A 22,423-nucleotide genomic window follows, 5' to 3' on the forward strand; every position below is an offset into this window, starting at 1 on the left:
ATCCGATCCGATCCTATTTGATTGAATTTGGATCACCCTTGTTTGGATCTTTGGATCGGATTCGGATCACTCCTATCCGATCCAATATATATTATATTTATAAATATATGTTATTTATTTATAAATATATATGATGACAATAATTAAAAAATACTTGTATTTTTTTACTTTATTTAAATTAGTATATTTTATTTTTCTTTAATAATTTATTAATTTTTAAGGAAAACAAGTCGGATCGGATCAGATCCGATCGGATCAGATCTGACATGAACAGTATTGGATTGAATTAGAATCCAATCCCATCCGTTTGCATCCCTACACTGGAAAGCATGGTAGACGAATGATCTGTCTGAAACAGGAAAGTTGTCTGGCACACTATACTAGCAGCAATTTTCTGGTCAACATGGACAGAGGAACAACAGATTTTTGAAAACAGAGCTCTTATGGAGGATAAGTTGGTGCTAAGGTGGTTGGCAGAACAGGCACTCGGGTGGTTGTCAACAAGTGTTTTCAGAACTCAACAATTTGAAAGTATCTGGCTGGGAAGAAACTATTTGGGGAATGATGGACGTTGTTTTCCATCTTACTTTCTGTTGTTTGCCATGGGGATTAATACAGTCTCTCACTATACGGTTGGGATTTTCCATTCATCCTTGTACTTCATGCTTATGTTTACTATCAATAAAATTTATTTCACCATCTTCACAAAAAAAAGAAAAAAAAAAACTTGAAAAAAAATTATATAATATCAACCAAATATTTGTTTCATGGTTTTCAAAACCGGACCGGACCGGACAGTTGGACCAGAAAAACCGGGAACCGGTCAGGTGACCGGTTCCGGTTTTCCCCAAAATTGGATTTTCCATAAAAACTGTTGATTTTGGTCAGCAAACCTCTGACCCGGGCAGTTAACCGTTCGAACGGTTTTGACCGGTTTTCATTTTTTTTTAATTTTTTATTTTTTTGTCAGAACAGGCCAACCGTTCGGTTCGAACAATCGGACCGCTCGACCCAGTAACTGGACCCCTGACCAGTTTGGTCTCCAGGTCGGTTTTAAAAACCATGATTTGTTCTATAGGGATGACTATTACAGTAAATGAACAAATATGACTGCTAGTCCCAGATAGTGACCAAGAACTTATGTTGTCAGTCAGTGCACATGATCCCCCAGCCCTGTTCCTTTTTCACAAGCATATATGTATGGATATGAAGTGAAATTACAGAAGCACACTATATTTTACAACAACCCACAAAATGCTACTCAAATAGAAGCCAGAATTAGGATAAAATCAAAGAATAAGAACTAAAATCAAAGAATAAGAACTACATACCTGCCAACGTTCTCATTACTGAGGTAGATTTCCCAAAGGAATAATTCTTCAAAAATGAAAAGATAATTCTCAGAACATCATATATTACTTGGATGAAAGAAATAAGTCTTGATGCATATCCATTAGACCTGTTCATGGGCTGGGCTCAGGCTTAGCTTTTGCCAAAATTTGAATGGGCCCGGCCCATGAACAGGTTGAATATCTATCTAAAAACTAGCACAATTGTATATCAAGAAGAAGCAAACCTTTGAGGAAACGCTTAAGAAATCCCACACTTCATGCTGCTCAGCAACATTGGCTATTGACAAAAGGTCCTGAAGAATTTTCCATGAGAAAAAGGATATACAAGTTGAACAAACACTTAATAGGGAAATTGCATTAGGAACCAGATCATACTTGCAAATATTTGTCAAGTTGAATGCAGCGTTGATGAACAAAAGAATCATCAGTACTTGATGAAAGGAACCGCTTGGGAGGCAAATGTAATGTATAATTTGGTATATCCTTAAGGTGTCGGTGCAGGCGCTCAAAGTTACTGTACCTGCTCGCATTTACGTTCCAAAGCATCAACACAAAGAATGCTAGAAATAAGTCAAGAAATTGAGGCATAATCCTGGGAACTTTATTTGTGCAATAGATGATGTAAAACATTCTATACTTCCTCCACAAGGGAATACACACACAATTTAATAAAATTGTAACATTGATATGGTAAGAAGGGTAAAAGTAAATAGAAAACAAGGTACCTTCTTTTCACAAACCATGTGTTTTTTTCTGCATCTGTCACAGCAATGGAATAAACTGCAAAAGATTTTGACCCATGTTTTTCAAAATATGCTCCAACAACCTGCAGAAACATTATAAGCACCAGAAACTGAAAATGAGAAAGTGGGATAGAAAAATAAACAAGGGTAACAGTGTAGCATTCAGATGGACATGGGAACTGAAATCCAATCATCTGTCAGGAATCTGACTCGGAAAAACTAGAAAAATTTTGCTTGCTGACATATCTACAGTGAAATATATGGTTAAAAACAGTCCACATTATTTTTACAAATTTCTAGCAACATATATCCATAGAAAAAGGTTGAAGTTAAGGTTTGTTTCTTAGAAATTCATTAGGAAATATGGCATTTATTGTGCATGTTGGCTTCTCACTTAGAAGAGTGTCAAGAATCCATGGAGTATCTGGTCTCAAGCAACTTGATGTGGAAGGTGATTCTAAATGCAAGTAGTTTGCATGCAATCTAACAGCTTGGGGATTTGGAGCCATAGGCAAGCTATGAGTGAGGTGAGATGTTTAGCAAGGTACATGGGGGTAAGGTTCAGATGTGCTAGAGATTTTTTTTATCAGTGAAAGATAATTTTATTAATTTAAAAACAGATTACAAGTACTTTCCAGAGTAAAACAGTATAGAAAGTCCCCAGAATACAAAAAGATCATCTATCCTCGATTTTAACACATTCAGCTACAGTTTTTCCCAAAAAAAGAGAAGGCCTATCAACTCCCTGTTTTGCAGAGTGTCTGCCAGTCCATTTGCTGTCCGTTTGGTCCACCCAAATGTAGAGTTAAATTTCTTGGTCAGTAGTTCAATCTCCCTGAATGCAAATCTGTACTTCCATGGAGCTGAGCTCACTTGCTTAGCCCAAGAAATGACTAACAGTGAGTCCCCTTCTACTTCCAATTCTCTAGCTTCTAAATGCACTGCTAATTTCAAACCTTGCAAGAGTGCCATTGTCTCTACCTGAACCGAGTCTCCTTACCCAATTGGTCATGGGAATAAAGCCACAATCTCTCCAAGATGATTTCTGAAAATTCCCCCTATTCCAGCCCTCCCCGAGTTCCCAAAGGAGCTGCTATCAAAGTCCAGCTTCAATTTATTTGGCTCTGGTGGTTTCCGATCCACCTTGGTTCTTTTTTTATGCAATTCCATTTGTGCCACCTCCTTCAATTTTCTTATTATATCATTTGTTGAAACATCTTTGAAGATATCTAATGTCATTACCCAGTGTGCAGATCTGATTTTTATAGTTTCAATTACCTCCCCTTTAGGTCTGCTCTTCTCAGAGAAAATCCTTTGATTTCATTTTTCTCGTATCGTCCAAACTACAGCTGCTCTTGTTGCCATCCATAAGCATTTGGCCCTTTCTTTCTATTGCCGCAGTACATTGGATCTAAAATGGCTCACCACATCTTGTGGAGGATTCCATCTGCATCCAAAAAGTGAGGAAAAGTAATCCAAATGCAAGATACAAAAGAGTAGGAAATCAGTTATTATGATTCGGCCTGCCCTTGAGTTCTGTTAGTCTGATAACAGCCAAGAAGAAAGAAGAAAGAAAAAATAAAGAGAGAGAGAAAAGAGGAGAAAAGTCTGGTTCGAATAAGAGAAAAAAAATTACCTCTCCCATTCGGCCAGACATGTTTTATATTACTAACATAATGGAAAAGACACATGTTCCCTTACTTAAGTGAGGGACACTAGTTCTAATATAATATTACAGATCAACAACCTCAACATAAGTATAAAGACAGAAATACCCCTACACTAACACTCCCCCTCAAGCTGGTGAGTATCAACCCTTTTGTAAATAAGTCTGCCCATTGGTTCCCCGTGTTAACATATGCAGTGTCTATCACTCCATTCAGCACTTTTTCTCTTACAAAGTGACAGTCAACCTCTATGTGCTTGGTTCTTTCATGAAACACCGGATTATAAGAAATATGAACTACAGCCTGATTGTCACAATAGAGCTTTGTTGGAGTGTTAACATTGTATCCTATCTCCTGTAGAAGGTTCCTTAGCCACACTAATTCACAATTAGTATGTGCCATAGCTCTATATTCTGCCTCTGCATTGCTTCTCGCCACGACTGTCTGTTTCTTACTTTTCCATGTCACCAGATTACCCCCAAGAAAAGTGCAACACCCTGTGGTAGACCTCTTATCAGACATAGAACCGGCCCAATCAGCATCAGTATATCCTTCTATTTCAAGTTTTCCACCACTTTTGTATATCAAACCACGACCAGGAACTCCTTTGCATGAACTGACTTACCACACTAACCACAAATGAAATGTCTGGCCGAGTAATGGTTAGGTAGTTCAGTTTACCTACAAGTCGCCGGTATCTGCCAAGGTCTTCAAACACTTCACCCATATCACTGTTCAGCTTAGTATTTGTTTCCATAGGTGTTTTAGTTGGTTTAGCACCTAACAAACATGTTTCCTCCAACAAATCAAGCACATATTTCCTCCGACACAAATTAATACCATGCTTAGACCTCGCTACTTCTATCCCCAAAAATATTTCAATTTACCAAGGTCCTTTGTTTGAAAATGTTCCTGTAGAAAAGTCTTCAACCTGTCAATACCCATTTTATCATTTCATTTTATCATTCCCGGTAATAACAATATTATCTAGATACACCACTAATAGGATTTTTCCTGCCTGAGAGTCATGACTGAAGACGGAATGATCAACTTGGTATTGTTTCATACCAAACTTTACCACCTCACTGAACCTACCAAACCATGCTCGATGAGACTATTTAAGCCCATAAATAGCCTTCTTTAGTCTGCATACCTTACCATCGTCCCCCTGAGCAACAAACCCCGGTGGTTGCTCCATATAGACCTCCTCGAGCAAATCACCATGCAAGAAAGCATTCTTAATATCAAGCTGATAGAGGGGCCAATCATACATAGCAGTAAGAGAGATCACAACACGAACCGAACCTATTTTAGCAACAAGGGAGAAGGTATTTGTGTAGTCAATACCATAGGTTTGTGAGTAACCTTTTGCAACCAATCGAGCTTTCAAACGCTCTACACTACCATAAGGTAAATACTTAACAGCATAAACCCACTTACAACCAACAGCCTGCTTCCCAGGAGGAAGAGTAGTAAGGTTCCAAGTATGATAATGAGTTAGAGCTGAGAGTTCTTCTTCCATTGCACGGCACCACCCCGGAGAGGCAAGGGCTTCGTAGACATCCTTAGGGACAACAACTGAGGATAACAAAGACATAAACAGGCGATGGGAAGCAAAAAAGTGAGTGAGTGAAACATAATTAGAAATAGGATGAAGGGTACAAGTGCGTTTACCTTTCCGCAAGGCAATGGAAAGATCAAGATCAGATACTAGGTTTGGGGCTGGTGTGGAGATAACTGCCGGATCTGTCGACGTTGATGGAGCAAGAGGAGTAGCAGCCGGTACATGTGGGCGATGTGTATACACTTGACGGATAGGTGGTCATTCAACAGGTGGTGGCACTGGAGGCAAAGACTTGGTCACGGCTGGAACAAGGGGAACAGAATCCGCAACTGGAAGTGGAAGACGAAGAGGTGATGAGGAGGAATAAGCATCACCGGACCCCAAGAAAAACAGAGTAGACTCAAAGAAGGTAACATCAGCACACACAAAGGAACGTCAAGAACTAGGATGATAACACTTATACACTTTCTGGGTTCAGGAATAGCCAAGGAAGATGCACTTAATGGACCGTGCATCTAACTTGTCCTTCCCGGGGCCCAGATTATGGACGAAGCAGACACACCCAAAACCCCAAGGAAAAAGGGGAAACGGAGACAAGGTGGGAAACAAGGTAGTGAATGGGGAATGACCATCAAGGATAGACGTGGGCATCCGATTAATCAAGAAGCAAGAAGTAAGCACCGCATCTCTCCAAAAGGGTTTGGGAACATTCATGTGATGCATAAGGGATTGAGCTGTTTCCAAAAGATGACGATTCTTTCTCTCAGTCACCCCATTTTGTTGTGGGGTGTAGGTACATGAGGCCTGATGTATAATGCCATGTTGGTCCAAGTATTCTTGAAATGATGAAGAGAAATATTCACGGCCATTATCAGAACGAAAAATTTTAATGTGAACACCAAATTGGTTGCGAATCTCAGCATAAAAATTTTGGAAGATGGTAAACAATTCACTCATTTCTTTCATTAAATAGAGCCACGTCATCCTTGAATGATCATCAACAAAAATGACAAAATATCTATATCCATTGTATGACATCACTTTATAAGGACTCCAAACATCTGAATGAACCAAAGAAAAAGGACTCAACACACAGTTATCAACCCTAGGACTAAAGGGAACACGATGATGTTTCCCCAACTGACATGACTCACAATCTAAAACAGAAAGTTGACTCAATGAAGGAACCAAAGATTTCAAAACTTTTAGCGAAGGATGACCAAATCGATAGTGCCACTGGAGAGGTGAGAGAGATAACTGGAGAGTTGTTGATGTTCTTCCACTACCGTCAAGATAATACAATCCACGAGCTTCATGCCCTCCACCAATTTTCATCCCCGTCTTGAGATCCTGAAAAACACACAAAGAAGGGTAAAAAGTAATAGAGCAATTGAGTGACTTAGTCAACTTACTAACAGACATAAACGGAAATTTAGGGACATACAAAACTGAGGATAAAGATAAGAGGGTCATGTTAACATTGCCAACACCACAAATCGAGGATGTGGAACCATTAGCAAGGGTATTAGATTGTGATGTTGAGCAATGAGAGAGGAAAGAAAACACACCTGGAGTTCCAGTCATGTGATCGGAGGCTCTAGAGTCAATAATCCAAGGATTGGGTGTGGATGCCAAACAAGCCATACCTGAGTGTGCGAAAGTAATCGTGTTCTACTGAGATGTGGATTGGACAAACCTCTCATACTCATCACGGGGAACACTCACCATCTCCTTCCCAGGAACATCTGTGCATGTAGGAGGCATCTGATCAGCTAAATGACTCTCCTGTCTGAAACTGGCATCACTAGTCAGGGCATGATTAGGCCAAGTTGAGGGTGGACCATGCAAGTCATAGAAATAATTAATGGTATGTCCATCCATACCACAATGAGTACATCTCCTCGGACCCGAGCCACGTCCTCTGCCACGAGCTCCCCCTGAATCTCTACCTCTAGTACGACCATCACCACGGTTATATGTAGGTCCACCACCACCACTTCGGCCATATACCGGACCACTGCTACCACCACGGCCAGACTGAGCTCCTCGAGCTCCACCTCTAACACCACGGCCCCTTGATACTACAAAGGCTGATCTATCAGAAACATTAGAGTTCTCAGTAGATCCAATGGAAGTCCTCCGAAGTCGAGCAAACACCTCTTCTAAGGAAGGGAGAGTTGAGCCTCCTAGTATCTGAGCCCACACTGGTTCATACTCAGATTTCAGCCCCACCAAAAATCGAGTCACATCAAGTTGTTCTCTCTGCTGTTGCTAAATTTTGACATCAGAAGTGAGGGGGTGATAAACATTCAACTCATTATGAATGTTTCTCATACTACCATAGTACTCCTCAAGACTCTGATTGCCTTGTTGCAGATTAAAGTATTCCTGATACAACTGATATACTCTGGTTGTATTGTTGACCAGAATACAACTTCTTAGCATGGTCCCACACATCTTTTGTAGTGTCAGGAAACATGAAATTTACACTAATATTGGGTTCCATATTGTTCCATAACCACGTGATAATCTGTGCATCCTCTTGTTCCCAGTCATCATACTCATGAGAATCAGTGGAGGGTTTCTCCTCCCTTATGTGTTTCACCTTCTTCTTTGCCTTTAAAAAAACTTCTACAGATTTAGCCCAAGGTACATAATTCTCTCCATTTAGTTTAATGGAGGTCATTTGAACATTTAGGTAGTCGGTAGGTATCATCACATTAGATTTGCTATCACTGTTATCTCCCATTGCTGAATTCTGTTATTACTGAATTCGGCACACTACACACTACTTGATCACACTAGTTTCAGCACTTGTTATTGCTGAAGATTGCACTCTTTACACCACAAACCCTACCCAATGACTACCTAAAATCTCACCACTATATGAGGACCACTCCCCCTTCGAATCACACAAAAAAACAGTATAAACCCTAGCACACTACAGTCTGAAATCCCATCATACGATCTAAAGCATACTTCCTATTTGATTCATAACAAAAATATGCATAGAATTCTCTTACCTCATCACCCGAAAAACAAACCACGCAAAAAGAAAATCAGACCACACAAGACACCCACTGCACCACACGAATCAGCCCTCTTCTCTTCATTGATTAGGGGAGGGCTTCTTAGAAACCACAGCAACCGACCATGAACAGCAGAACTGGAGGCATAGAAACCTCCAAGGGAAGAGGGCGACCACTCCTTTTCAGCCCTTTCCCTTATCTCCAATCAAGAGAAAACCCTAGATTGAGTGCGCAGAAAACAGAAATCTGGGCAGATCCGAGTTGCTTAGTTGTGCTCCGATACCATATTATGATTCGGCCTGCCCTTGAGTTCTGTTAGTCTGATAATAGCCAAGAAGAGAAAAGAAGAAAGAAAGAGAAAGAGAGAGAGAGAGAGAGAGAGAGAGAGAGAAGAGGAGAGAGAAGAAAAGTCTAGTTCGAATAAGAGAAAAAAAATTACCTCTCCCATTCGGCCAGACATGTTTTATATTATTAACATAATGGAAAACACATGTGCCCTTACTTAAGTGAGGGACACTAGTTCTAATATAATATTACAGATCAGCAACCTCAACATAAGTATAAAGACAGAAATACCCCTACACTAACATCAGTAAATGAGGAAGGGTCTCACCATTAGCCAAACAAAGAATACAAACACGAGGAGAAAGGCACTTTGTTGGCCTTCTTTTCTGTAGCAAGTCATAGGTGTTCATCTTTCCAATGAACACTTCCCAGCACAAGAGCCTACACTTTGGACGGGATTGGCTTTGCACCAAATTTCTTTCACGGGGAAGTTCTCTCCCGTGGGCTCTGATAAGGGTGAGGATATTGAAGGAAACACAAGAGAACAAACCATCCAAAGAGGGAGACCATACTCTGTTGTCCAAGGAATTTTGGACCATGTAAACCTTATCCAGCTTTGAAAGCAAAAGAATAAAGGAATCACACTCATTATCCCTCAAACCCCATTTGAAGCCAAAGTCCCAGTTTAAGCCAAGTTCTGAGGGTGAGCCAAACCTGGCAACAAGTTCATCCTTATAGTCTGGTAAAACATAAAGCTAGAGAATTGTTGTTTCTGGGGTGAATCCCCCAACCAAAGGTCTTCCCAAAAAAGGACCTTTACACATCCTACATCACAACGGATAAAATCAAGAAAAGAAGTACCTCAAAAATTGCTTTCCAAGGGGAGTTTGAAGCTGCCTGAGGTGCTAGTTTTGCATCTTAGTCATTATCTGCTACACCATGGATGCTACAAATGACCTTGTGCCATAATTTGTGACCTTCTAAGGGAAACCTCCAAAGCCATTTTCCTAGGAGAGTTGTATTTCTATTAACCAGATTCCCTAGACCTAGTCCTCCTTGATCCTTGGTTTTACACACTTGTTCCCATTTTACCAGGTGGTCTTTCTTTTCATCTCCCGGTTCCCATAAGAAGTCCCTCATAATTTTTTCCAGTTGCCTTGCAATTTTTACTGGGACTTTAAAGGTGGACAGGTAATAGGTGGAAAAATTGGCTAGTGTGGATCTTATCAAGGTGATTCCCCCCTATAGAAATGTAGCTCCTTTTCCACATGGCTAACTTCCATGCAAATCTTTCTATTATTGGTTTCCAAAAGCTATCTGCTCTCAAATCCCCCCCCCCAATGCATGCCAAGATAATCAGGAGGCCAATTCTTTACCTCACAGCCTAGAATTCCAGCTAACAAGCAAACTTCTTCCTCTCCCAAATTCACACCTGCCACACAACTCTTTTCCCAATTAATTTTTAAACTTGAGGTTCTTTGGAAACAATCCACTAGGGACTTCAAATGTCTTAATCTGGATTCCAAATAGTCCTCACAAAAAATGATTATATCATCAGCAAATTGCAAACGAGTCACCACAACCTAATTTCTTCCTACCTTCCAACCTCTCTGTTGGTTTGCCATATCAGCCTTTATGATCAGCCTGCTTAGTACCTCAACAACAAGGGTGATGAGGAAGGGGGAGATGGAGTCTCCTTGCCTTAGTCCTCTTTTGGCCGGGAAGAAGTCTTTTGCCACTCCATTTATCAGAATTGATAAATGAGCCGAGCTTAGGTGGCTTTTGATCCACATTTTCCATTTTCCTCCCAACCCAACTTTTTCCAATAATTCCAAGAAAAAGAACCAGCCCACCATATCATAGGCTTTTTCTAGATCTAATTTGCACACTAATCCTTTACCTCCCTGTTTTTTCTTTTCTGCCACACATTCATTTGCCACAAGGATATACTCAATTATTTGTCTCCCTTCCACAGAAGCTCCTTGATTTTGTGTGATTACCAAGGGTAAGATGCTCTTGAATCTTCTTGGCAAGACCTTAGCAATTACTCTGTACAAGCTACCCACAAGACTTATTGGCCTACAATCCTTCGGAGATGTAGTTTCTTTCTTCTTGGGCAATAGAGTAATAAATGTTGCATTTGTTCCTGGGGAGATCTTCCCTTTAAAGTGGAATTCATTAAAAACATCTATGAAATCTGATTTTATAATTTCCTAGCAATCCTGATAGAATGCCATAGAGAAGCCATTTGGTCCAAGGACTTTAGATCTCGCCACTGAGAAAATTGCCTCATGAATCTCTTCCACACTAAAATGCTTTTCTAGGAGAGCTACTTGCTCTTCCGAAACTCTAGTCCAGTCCATATCCTCTACCTCCAAACTCCTTTCACCTAGAGTGGCAAAAATTGACTTGAAATGATCCACAAAAGTCTTTACTATGTCATCCTCTGAAGTTAACACCTAACCTTCCACCTCAACACTAGAAATCAGATTTTCCCTCCTCCTTCCATTGGCCAAGTGAAAGAATTTAGTATTACCATCACCTTCCAAGAGCCACTTGCATCTCGATTTTTGTCTCCAAGATATTTCCTCCTTCCTCAAAATTCCCTCTAATTCTACCTTTAGGTGCCATCTCTCCGACCTTTCCTCCTCACTACACACTCTCTGAACCTCCTTTTAATCTAACTCCTCAATCATTTTAGCAATTAAGTCCTTTTTATCTTCAATTCTCCTAAATTCTTCTTTATTCCAATCCTTTATCCTTTCTTTCAACCTCTTCAGTTTTTTCATGAATCTCACTCCTTTATTATTGATATCGATCCCATCTTCCATCCACCACTCCCTTATTTTTTCAGTGAACTTTGGAAGCTACTCCTTACCCCATAGCTTGGGATACTTGGCTTTTTTTGAAGAATAAAGAGAAAATGTCATTAAAATAAAATATCATACTTGTGCTGATACCTTATCACCGTATGTTGTACTTGGCATATTGTAATCACTTTTTATTTCTTGAACACAATTCAGTGTTTCTTATCAAAGAAAAAAAAATCCATGCAGTGTCACAATCTGATGCATGTCTGATGTGGATGTTCCATCCATTTAGGCCCTGTTTGGCATCCATTCAAAGAATCGTTTCTAACGATTCTGGCAATTCTCTGAATGAGAATGTCGTTTGGGTTTGACTAATTTTCAGAATCGCTTCATTTCAAGATGGAATCTCTACTCCAAATTTGCGATTCTCGGAAACGATAAAAAGTCATTTCTAAGGATGAGAATCTCTCATCCTTAGAATTCTTGCTACGTCCTCTAATAAAAATACGAACATGTGTGCCCATGTTTCATGTGCAAACGTGTTCAGTAATTTAGCAAGAAAATTACGATAGGCTCGACAAAAGCCCCAAATCCTCTTCAATTTGGCGTGTTTTTCTCCAAGTTCCAACAGCTCTCTCTGCAACTCTAAAGCTCACTTTATCACTGTCATCACTCCTCCTTGTCGATCCAACCTTCTTCTCATTCTCGAAAGAGAATAACAACTAAGTGAACCACAATCAAAGAGCAAAGCAGTTCAACTGAAATCAAGGTTTTAGAGTTTCTTGGATCTTTGCAAAAATGTCTTCAACTTTCAGTGGTGATGAAACTGCTCCCTTCTGCAGGTCAATCGGAGCCGCAGCAGCCCTCATTTTCTCCAGCATGGGTGCTGCATATGGGATGGCAAAGAATGGCATTGGTGTTGCATCAATGGTATGCGGCCTGAGCTTGTCATGAAATCAATCGTTCCAGTTGTTATGGCAGGAGCGTTGGGTAATTATAGTTTGATCATTGATGTTATCATCAGTACAATGATTAACCCTAAGGGAAAGTCATATGTTTGATGGGTATGCTCACTTGTCATCTGGTCTTGTTTGTGGGCTGGGCTCTCCACCGAAATGGCTATCGGTATCGTCGGTGATGTTGGTGTTAGGGCCAATGCATAGCAGCCCAAGCTGTTTGTGGGTATGATTCTCATTATCGTCTTTTCTGAAGCTCTTGCTCTGTATGGGTATCATTCTCTCATCTCGAGCTGGCCAATCTCCAGCGGATTAGTGAAAACTTGCTCAATTTTCTATTTTTGATGTATTCTGTATCTATACCACCTTATGTATTCACATACCCAATTACTCGCTTAATCCTCTACATCAGCATAAGCAGAGTACATGTGAGAATCAAACTCAAAAGAGGTCGAGTTCAGTTCCCGAAGTGCTTCATATCCCTATCCTATATTCACATCTTTCTGAAGGAAAATCAGAGCTCTACTGGTGAACAGACCATGCAAAGACACGCTAAAAAAGAAAGAAAATCCCGCATACATCATATTCTGAGAACACAAAGACTCTCCTTAAGACCTTGTATTCATGCTACAACAATGAGTCAAGCGTAATGGCTGAGCACCTCCATTCACACCCATCTCCCAGTCTACATCGTACTGCTTCCTGCAGCCAGGACAACGCCCATCAGCCTCAAGAATCCTCTTGTGGCAAAACAAACAGAGACGAAATCCACATGAGCATGGTAGAAAACTAGAGTCCGTGAGATCAAGATCTTTGTAGCAGATAGGGCACAAAGAAGGCTGTGAATTAAAACTGTGGCAGGCCCAGTTAATGGTTCCATGACCGCAACGCCTCTCCGTGTTCGTTGCAAAACTATGCTGCTTTGAGAGATTAGACAGACTCCGCGGACGGAAGACATCATCAGGCCTCCATGCACAACCGTTAGGCGCGGACCTGGAGACTGTTCCCTTGGATTCCGGTTTCAAAGTGCCCGCTTCAGAGGTTTCATTGGTCGATTCAGGAGGAATGGCTGATGTAATTGGGATTTCAGGTTGAGTTGGAGTTTCAGTGGTTGGGTGTTGCTGTTTCTCATTTGCTGTTAAGGCATCGGCAACGGCTTCCCAGTCATCCAAGCAACCATCATCGTCTTCCAACTTGCTCAATTTTCTATTCCATTTATAATTTTAATCAAATTAACAAAACTTGATGTAAAAAAATAAGGCTCCCTACATTTTCTTTTCAAAGGCAACCAATAGGCTGTGTGATAAAAATCTCATTGTTTCATTATGTTTTCTTCAATTTTCTTTGCTATCATACATTCATGTTTTTCTTTTTTTCTCATTCAAACATCCTCTTTGCCTCCATTCTTAAATTTTTTCCAGTCATCTTCAAGCTCTATTGTTTTGGTTCGTTAGATCTCAAAACCCACCACAAAATTCCAGGTAAACTATCTTCTACTTCGCCTTTTTCTTAATTTCTATTGTATTGGTTTGCTTTTTTTATCTTTCAAGCATTTTCTTCTCTCTTATTCTAGACATTTTCAACGTTTTCTCCTCTCTTGAAAAACCTATACTGCAATATCAGACGATGGCTTTTGGGTTTTTTCATGCTTTGTGGTTGTGTTTAGCAAGTGTTATTTGGGGCCACATACTTGTGAATCACCAGTTCAATGGATCATTTTTTATGCCTTTTATCTCTAAAACTATAGTAGTAGTTTCAGAGATATTAAATTTTTAAGTCAAACTATAATCTACTTATCCTCATAGAGAATGTCAAAAATGCAATTGGCTATATATTGATAGAATATCTTCTACAGGAATGTCTTTTTATCAGTATGGTAAGGATGAACCATATATATAGCAGATAATGTTACTGGATTAAAATGAAACTAAAATCTAGGGAGAAACAGAGAAAGGAAAATACTACTAAGAGGTTCAGAGATCAAGCAGTGTAACATGATTGGATACTTTTGTTCTATAAGCAGAGAAAAGCAAATTGTTGTGTTTTATTGTTCTTATATTACTTTGACACTGCTTTTATATCAATAGTTGATAAGTTTTAAGTTGATTATTAATGATTTAATACTGAGGCAGCATACTGCCTAAAAACTTAAACACTAAGTGCTCAGCTGCACTCTCTTAATAGAAGAGAAACAGGAGAACACAAGTAGTTGAAAGGAGGGACAGATTCTAAAAGATCTGCCGCCGCCACTCTCTTAATATTTATAGGTTATGTTTAGTACATAATGGAAAGGATACATCTGCCCTTAGTACTTACATAATAAATAAAGTAAATAAAAGCTGAAATAAATAACAACTGAATTAACAAACTGACACTACTATAACTGAAACAAATAACTACACTGCTGTCCTACGAACACAGTGGGGACCACTGCAGTGGGACCCACATCAGTGTTCTCTACACTCCCCCTCAAGTTGGGAGTAGATATCTATCATTCCCAACTTGGATAGGTCTGTCTCTAACTTCTTCCTTGGTACAGCCTTGGTGAGGATATCCACGAGCTGCATATTAGATGTGATGTACGGAAGACACACTTCTTGTGATGTGACCCTTTCTCGCACAAAATGTCGATCAACTTCGATATGTTTAGTTCTGTCATGCTGCACTGGGTTGTGGGCTATATTAATAGCTGCCTGATTATCACAATACAGCATTAAGAGCTTTTCATAGTCAATACCCAACTCTTCAAGTAGTGACCTCAGCCACTCCATTAGCCATTGACTTGTATTCCGCTTCAGCACTGGAGCGGGAAACAACATTTTGCTTCTTACTCCTCCAAGAGACAAGGTTACCTCCCACAAGGGCACAATATCCAGATGTAGACCTTCTGTCATCAACACCCCCAGCCCAATCAGCATCTGTATAGACTTCCACCCTCATGTGATTATTGTTCTTGAGCAATATACCTCTACCCGGGCATCTCTTCAAGTATGCTAATATTCTCTCTGCCGCAAGAAGATGAGAAGTTCTAGGGGAGTGCATGTACTGGCTAACAACACTAACTGCATAGCTGATATCCGGCCGAGTGAGGCAAAGATATAGGAGCTTTCCAACCAACTGTTGGAACATAACTTTGTCTTCAAGAGGCTCCCCACCCTCTGCACTAATCTTGTGATTTTGTTCGATGGGTGTATCAGCCGGCTTAACACCCAACTTTCCAGTTTCCGCCAACTGATCTAGAACATATTTTCTCTAAGAGATAAAAATCCCCTGCTTGGATCTAGCAACCTCAATACCCAAAAAGTACCGTAGTGCACCAAGATCTTTCACCTCAAACTCTTGATGAAGGAGCTGTTTGAGGGACTCAATCTCATGACTGTCATTAACTGTCACCACAATATCATCAACATATACTGCTATTAGTGTCAGAGAGGACTCCACCCTCTTGATGAATAGTGTATGATCTGATTGGGCCTGTACATAACCAAACTTTCCAAGGGCTAATCTGAACCTATCAAACCAGGCTCTAGGTGACTGCTTCAAACCATACAATGCCTTGTTCAGCCGGAAAACCTTCTTACCTGTCTCTGTATCATAGAATCCAGGAGGCAACTGCATGTAAACCTCTTCCTGTAAGTCTCCATTCAGAAAGGCATTTTTAACATCCATCTGAAACAGGGGCCAAGAATGATTTGCTGCAAGGGATAACAGAACTCGGATGGTGGTCATCTTGGCTACTGGGGCAAAGGTCTCCAAGTAGTCTATACCATAAGTCTGAGTGAACCCCTTTGCAACCAGCCGGGCTTTGTACCTTTCAATAGAGCCATCAGCATTATGCTTCACAGTGAACACCCATCTGCATCCCACCGGTTTCTTTCCTTTTGGTGGGTCAACCAGTGCCCAAGTATTATTCTTCAACAGGGCATCCATTTCGACTTGCATTGCATCTTTCCATTCTGGAACTGATAAGGCTTCTTGCACTGTTCTTGGAATAGGGACATCGGTAATGGAAGTGAGATAGAACCAATAAGATGGAGACAGACGATCATAGGATAAGAACTGTGAGATGCTATGAGCTGTAGAAGTGGTGCAATGTCGTTTCCCTTTGCGAATGGCAATAGGGAGATCAAGGTCATCCACAGGAGAGGAAGTGGCAACAGTGAGAGGTATCTCAGTAGGCTCTAGATCTGGAGCCGCAGAAGGAACTGGAGCTGGCCGGGACTGCCGAAGACTAGGATCAACCTGCCTGCATCGCCTGTGATAGACTCTCAACTCCGACTCCCTCTGACCACCCTCACCACTATAGCCTTCATTACCCAGTGGAATAGGTAAAGGAACAGCCCCACTTCTACCAGCCCCACTTCCACTCTCACTGCTCTCCCCCTGAGGAAAGAAACTCAAAACAGCCCCACTCTCACTGCTCTCCCCCTGAGGAGAAACCCTAGGATAATAGGGTGTCTCTTCAAAGAAGGTGACATTCATGGGGACAAACCGTTTCCCTGAAACCGGATCATAGCAACAATAACCCTTTTGAGTTTGTGCATAACCAAGGAAAATGCATTTGGAGGCCTTAGGTTGAAACTTGGAATGATGAGGCCCGAGAAGCTGAACGAAACAGGTACAACCAAAGGTTTTAAGGGGAACAATGAACAACTCCTCGTCTGGGTATAGAAGGGAAAAGGGGGTTCTCATATCAAGAACCCGGGAAGGAACTCGATTAATGAGATAAACTGCCGTGAGGATATCATCACCCCAGAAGCGAATAGGTACATTGGAGGTAAACATAATGCTTCTAGCCACCTCCAAGATATGCCTATTCTTCCTTTCGGCAACGCCGTTCTGCTGTGGTGTATAAGGGCAAGTGCTCTGGTGAATAACTCCATGGCTAAGAAGGTAGGAGGTCAATGGCTGAGCAAAGTATTCCTTTGCATTATCAGATCTAAGGACTTTGATTTTGGTCCCAAACTGAGTGAGAACCATCTGATGGAAGTTTTGGGTCAAAGCAGGAACCTCATCCCGAGAACGCATAAGATAGACCCAAGAAAAACGGGTATGGTCATCAACAAACAGTAGAAAATATCTGTACCCACCCATAGAAGAGATATGATATGGCCCCCAAACATCAGTATGCACAATATCAAAAGAGGAATTACTCCTTTTATTACTTAAAGAATAAGAGGTTATACAATGTTTGGCAAACTCACAACTCTCACACCTCAACTTTGATAACTCAACAGACTCGAATAAAGCAAGAAATAGACTCTTCAAAGACTTAAAAGACAAATGACCTAATCGGTTATGCCAAAGCATAACCGAACTCACAGACTGGGAAACAAAAGACTTCTTATCCACTGACTCCTCCCGACGAGAACTCTCTCCAAGCAGATAGATCCCGTTCGTCTCATGGCCAGTCCCAATCACCTTCCTCGTCTCCAAATCCTGAAAAACACATCGGTCAGGGAAAAATGTTACTGAACAATTCATGTGTTTGGTAATACTATTAACTGAAAGCAGGTTAGTATCAAGCTTAGGAACATGCAAGACAGAAGATAAAGAGATAGTATCCGATAGCTTGATGTCCCCCTTGCCCGAAATGGGAACAAGAGAGCCATCAGCAATGAATACTCTATCTCGGCCAGAGGATAGGTGATAAGAAGTGAACAAAGATGGCAAGCTAGTCATATGGTCAAATGCACCTGAATCTATTACCCAACAGTGGTCAGTATTACCTGGAGCTGAAGCATGGTAAGCTGAGGCTCGAGTACCTGAATGTGCAAATGCAGATATGGCAGGAGCTGATGGTGACTGAGATGGCTGAGCTGAACTCCCAACTTCCTTTTCCAACTGTATGAGGGCAGCCCGAACAGCAGCTAAAGTCTCTAGGGATGTGCTTGATGAGGATGCTGAATCAGTGTTCACTGCCATATGAGCATTACCCTTCTTATTTCTTAGTTTTGCTGGGACCAAGTGAGGATGTAGCTTCCAACAAGTATCTTTTGTGTGCTTGGGTTTCTTGCAATGTTCACATACCAGATCCCGTTTATCTTCCTTCTTCTGGTCCTTTTCTGAGTCACCCCCTGGCTTAGGTTTAATAGCTGTCAAGGTTGGGAAAGAGGGTTGAGGCTGCATCATGACTTTCCTCCTAGTCTCTTCACTATGCACCAGGGAGTATGCTTGAGAAAGGGTCACACTATCTCTTGTCAATATCTGTTGTCGCACAATGTCATATTCTGAATTCAAACCAGCCAAAAACTCAAATACCCTATTCGTCTCGACTTGCTTTCTGTGAGTCTGTGCATCTTTGGGACTCTCCCACTCAAGAGTCTCTAGATGGTCAATCTCATGCCACAAGGATTTCAAGGTAGAGAAGTAGACAGAAACTGGCTTCTCTCCTTGTTTAAGGTTGTTCACCTCACACTTCAGTTCATAGGCTCTGGCAACATTAAGGGGTTGGGAATAGGTTTCTTTCACAACATTCCATATCTCTTTGGTTGTCTTTGCCCACAAGTAATTTCGGCTAATATGTGGCTGCATAGAATTACACAGCCATGCCATAACCAAATAGTTCTCTTGAACCCACTTGGTGTATGTTGGGTCCTCCTTGGAAGGTTCTTTCACATCTCCCAAGAGGTAACCCAGTTTTCCCCTTCCTCTAATAGCCATCATGGCTGATTGAGCCCACTCCAAATAATTTGACCCATCAAATCTCATAGTTGTAATCTGAAACCCGGTTTCAGATACACTACCATAACTGTGGTTTCCAAAACTACTTTCTCCCTGACCCTTAAACTTCATCTTTGATCAAGATTCAATGGCTACAAACTGTTAGAGCCACTATACCAGAAAACAGAGTCAAACAAGCAAGTCTGAAATTTGATCCAAAACCAACACAAATCTGATCTGATCTGATCCGAAATCTGATCTGAAACTAACCCAAAACTAATCTGAAATCAATCGCCTATCACAGTATATGCAAGAAATCAACTCAAATCTGATCTGAAATCAATCGACATGCACAGTACCAGGCAACCTATCAATCTGAGATGCTATTTTCTGAAATCACTACTGTGGGGCCCACTACTGCGAGAGCAAAATTAGGGTTTCAACTGTAGGTCTGAAGTAAGTGCTCAGCTGCACTCTCCAAGCAGTCCGCACAAGTGGGACTTGTCGTAGGGCAATATGAAACCCTAAAAACTAATCACCTCTGAAGGAGGGGGGTTCGGCCCAACAGTCAAACCCTAGAAACAAACTTAAACACAGTTCGGCAAGCCAAACCCTAGAAACAAACTTGAACACAGTTCGGCCCCTCTTTCTAGATAGGTCCAACCTATCTCGACTTATTGCAGTCTCTGAAACTCAATAAAAAAAAAAAAAAAAACTTACTTATGTACATTGGTTTATTGTCTTCTAGGGTTACCTGAACCCTAACCTTCGCTGCTTCTTCCTGATTACCAACTCTCTGCAAGCCACGGCAAGTCTTCAACTGCTGCGAACCTCTCCTGGTAATCTCCAAGATTCAGCCACCGAAAACTTCTTCAAAGCTTCCAGCCCTAGCTAGTCCTCATGTGGTCGGCTGGACTAGACACACATGAGAAGCCCTAGATAGGCTCTGATACCAAGTAGAAGATCAAGACTGTAATCAGTCTTGAATCCTAATAGGTTTTAGGTTTACAAAACAGAAGAAAAGTGAGAGAAAGGAGAGAGAATAGAAGAGAAACAGGAGAACACAAGTAGTTGAAAGGAGGGACAGATTCTAACAGATCTGTCGCCGCCACTCTCTTAATATTTATAGGTTATGTTTAGTACATAATGGAAAGGACACATCTGCCCTTAGTACTTACATAATAAATAAAGTAAATAAAAGCTGAAATAAATAACAACTGAATTAACAAACTGACACTACTATAACTGAAACAAATAACTACACTGCTGTCCTACGAACACAGTGGGGACCACTGCAGTGGGGCCCACATCAGTGTTCTCTACAATTTAATACTGAGGCAGCATACTGCCTATAAATTACTGGAGCATATGGTGGATATGATGGATTCTATGAGTTAAATGGGAATTCATGACTGCTCCCAAAGAAGCAGAAATTCACCATTGCTTGATTTGGATTCCTTTATCATTTTGTGAGGCTAAAAGTTGTTGAACTTGAAAATTCAGTAACAATGGCAAGTAAAACAGAGACAGGTATACTGGCATATGCTAAGAAAATTTTCACATGAAAGAGTTGGTTGGACTCAAGGTGTTGGTAAGAATTTAATGGATAGAAAGCCAGATCTTCTTCCTCTGGTAAAAGTTGCAGAAGTGAAAACATGAATCTCAGATAGAGAACTGTTTGGATTGATGAAAGACTACTATAAAAAACATTGATGAGGCATGAAATTCTAGCTTTGCAGGTCTGAACCCATCCTCTTATTTAAAAGTTCAGTTCAACTGTTTTAAACCAAGGACAGGTCAGTTGGAATAAATTTGAGCCCATCCTCTACAGGACAGGTCAGTTGAAATAAATTCTAACCTTGCTTTAAACCAAGGACAGGTCAGTTGAAATTCTAGCTCTGCAGATTTGAACCCATCCTCTATAAGACAGGTTAGTTGAAGTAAATTCTAACTTTGTTTTCATTTAGAATATTTATATGAGGAAATATGATGATGCCAAACGTGATTCTAATTCTGAGAAATAAAAATCAGATGACCGTGCCAAACACATCTTGCAGATTCTTTGGATGAGAATTCTCAGAATCCATTCTTTTCTGGATGGACTCTAAGAATCAGAATCTGGAGAATTGATGCCAAACAGGGCCTTAGGAAGTCTATGCAACATTGTTGAGAAGCAGTATAATCAGCCCACAAAACTACATGGACTTCAACTTCTCATTTCTTACAGACAATTTTTAGATCATATTTCCAGAATTTTTTCAACAAGCATTTGTAAATGGTTCTTACCCGGCACTTGAGCTTGGGGGCATGTTGTAGTCCTTCACTACAGAATACCACATCAGGGTTGCTGCTAACAATATGATCTTCTTTATGTGATCCAGAATTTGGGCTGTAGAAATCTTCAGATATGATAGAGCATCCACCTACACCTATAAATGTTTTCTCTACATCAGGTTGGGTGTTCAAAGAAGAAGTACTATTAGATCGCTTAAGATGAGCTTTCTTTCCATTAGTAGCTACAGCAGTATTTTTTTTATCAGCAGCAGCTACAGCAGTATTATCCTCCAATATAGCATGCTCCCCTCCAAAAGATGGTCCTTTGTTCAGATCCTGAGATGACTGTTTTTCAATGTCAGTTCCATGACTAAATTGACAATCAAGGTTTAGTCCCTGTGTGAATTGCACATTAGCTTTATCCTCCGTTCCTGTAGGACTTGCATGAATTTTGGCTGGCATTTCCTTGCTCAACTTACTGACAAGCACAGTTCCTGGAGGCTTAATTACAGATCCTGGTAATGATCCTGCTTTAGCAAGCTTCTCAGCTTTATTTTTGTAATTTCTTCCCTTAGTCCACATGTTCTCAATATTTTCAGGAGCAAGAACTTGAGTTCTTCTCTGAGTTGCAGCCTCTAACACCCTAGCCCAATCTGCAGGTCGTGGGTGAATGCGGTCTTCATTAGACATGCAGATATTGCTTTTTGCATAAGTATCCATGCCCATGCCTCCTTGGTTGCTGCCTGTAGCCAATATCATGCCACTTGGTTGATCAGAGGTTGATAATTTTTTCTCCATTGTAGGTTCAACACCCTGTGTAGATCCAGTTGCACCAGAATGATCATGATGATGACCATCAGCTGACTGATCACCACTTGCCTCTCTATTGTCACCATCATTTGCAGCAAGGAAAAGATGCTCAATTAACTCATTGATGTACCTGCAAAAAAGAAATATACTATTGTAGTTGTAATATTCAACATTAGCATCTAAAAGAAGACCATTTTAACAATTCGGCTACCCTTTTAAAAAACATAGTGGCAGCTACAAGGATCAATAGTAAAAAATAGTAAATAACTG

The 22,423-nt window shown here is 40.7% G+C and overlaps 1 protein-coding gene and 1 pseudogene across 1 annotated transcript in view; one reads left to right on the forward strand and one right to left on the reverse strand.

Annotated features, from left to right (window-relative positions):
- The window catches only part of LOC104595846 (uncharacterized), a 54,130-nt gene that overhangs the window by 27,798 nt on the left and 3,909 nt on the right, over positions 1-22,423 (reverse strand). Inside the window, exons 5-14 of the mRNA XM_088888146.1 lie at positions 21,356-22,283; positions 15,674-17,845; positions 13,022-13,599; positions 12,260-12,389; positions 12,018-12,172; positions 9,213-9,354; positions 2,078-2,178; positions 1,728-1,872; positions 1,577-1,645; positions 1,332-1,377 (exon numbers count right to left, since the gene is read on the reverse strand). Coding sequence (XP_088744272.1) covers positions 1,332-1,377; positions 1,577-1,645; positions 1,728-1,872; positions 2,078-2,178; positions 9,213-9,354; positions 12,018-12,172; positions 12,260-12,389; positions 13,022-13,599; positions 15,674-17,845; positions 21,356-22,283 — 4,466 coding nt within the window. The remainder of the gene's footprint in view (positions 1-1,331; positions 1,378-1,576; positions 1,646-1,727; positions 1,873-2,077; positions 2,179-9,212; positions 9,355-12,017; positions 12,173-12,259; positions 12,390-13,021; positions 13,600-15,673; positions 17,846-21,355; positions 22,284-22,423) is intronic.
- Positions 6,684-14,076, forward strand: LOC148791299 (V-type proton ATPase 16 kDa proteolipid subunit pseudogene; annotated as a pseudogene).

The sequence above is a fragment of the Nelumbo nucifera genome, chromosome 5 (assembly GCF_055504915.1).
Source record: "Nelumbo nucifera cultivar China Antique chromosome 5, China Antique-T2T, whole genome shotgun sequence".
NCBI lineage: Eukaryota > Viridiplantae > Streptophyta > Magnoliopsida > Proteales > Nelumbonaceae > Nelumbo > Nelumbo nucifera.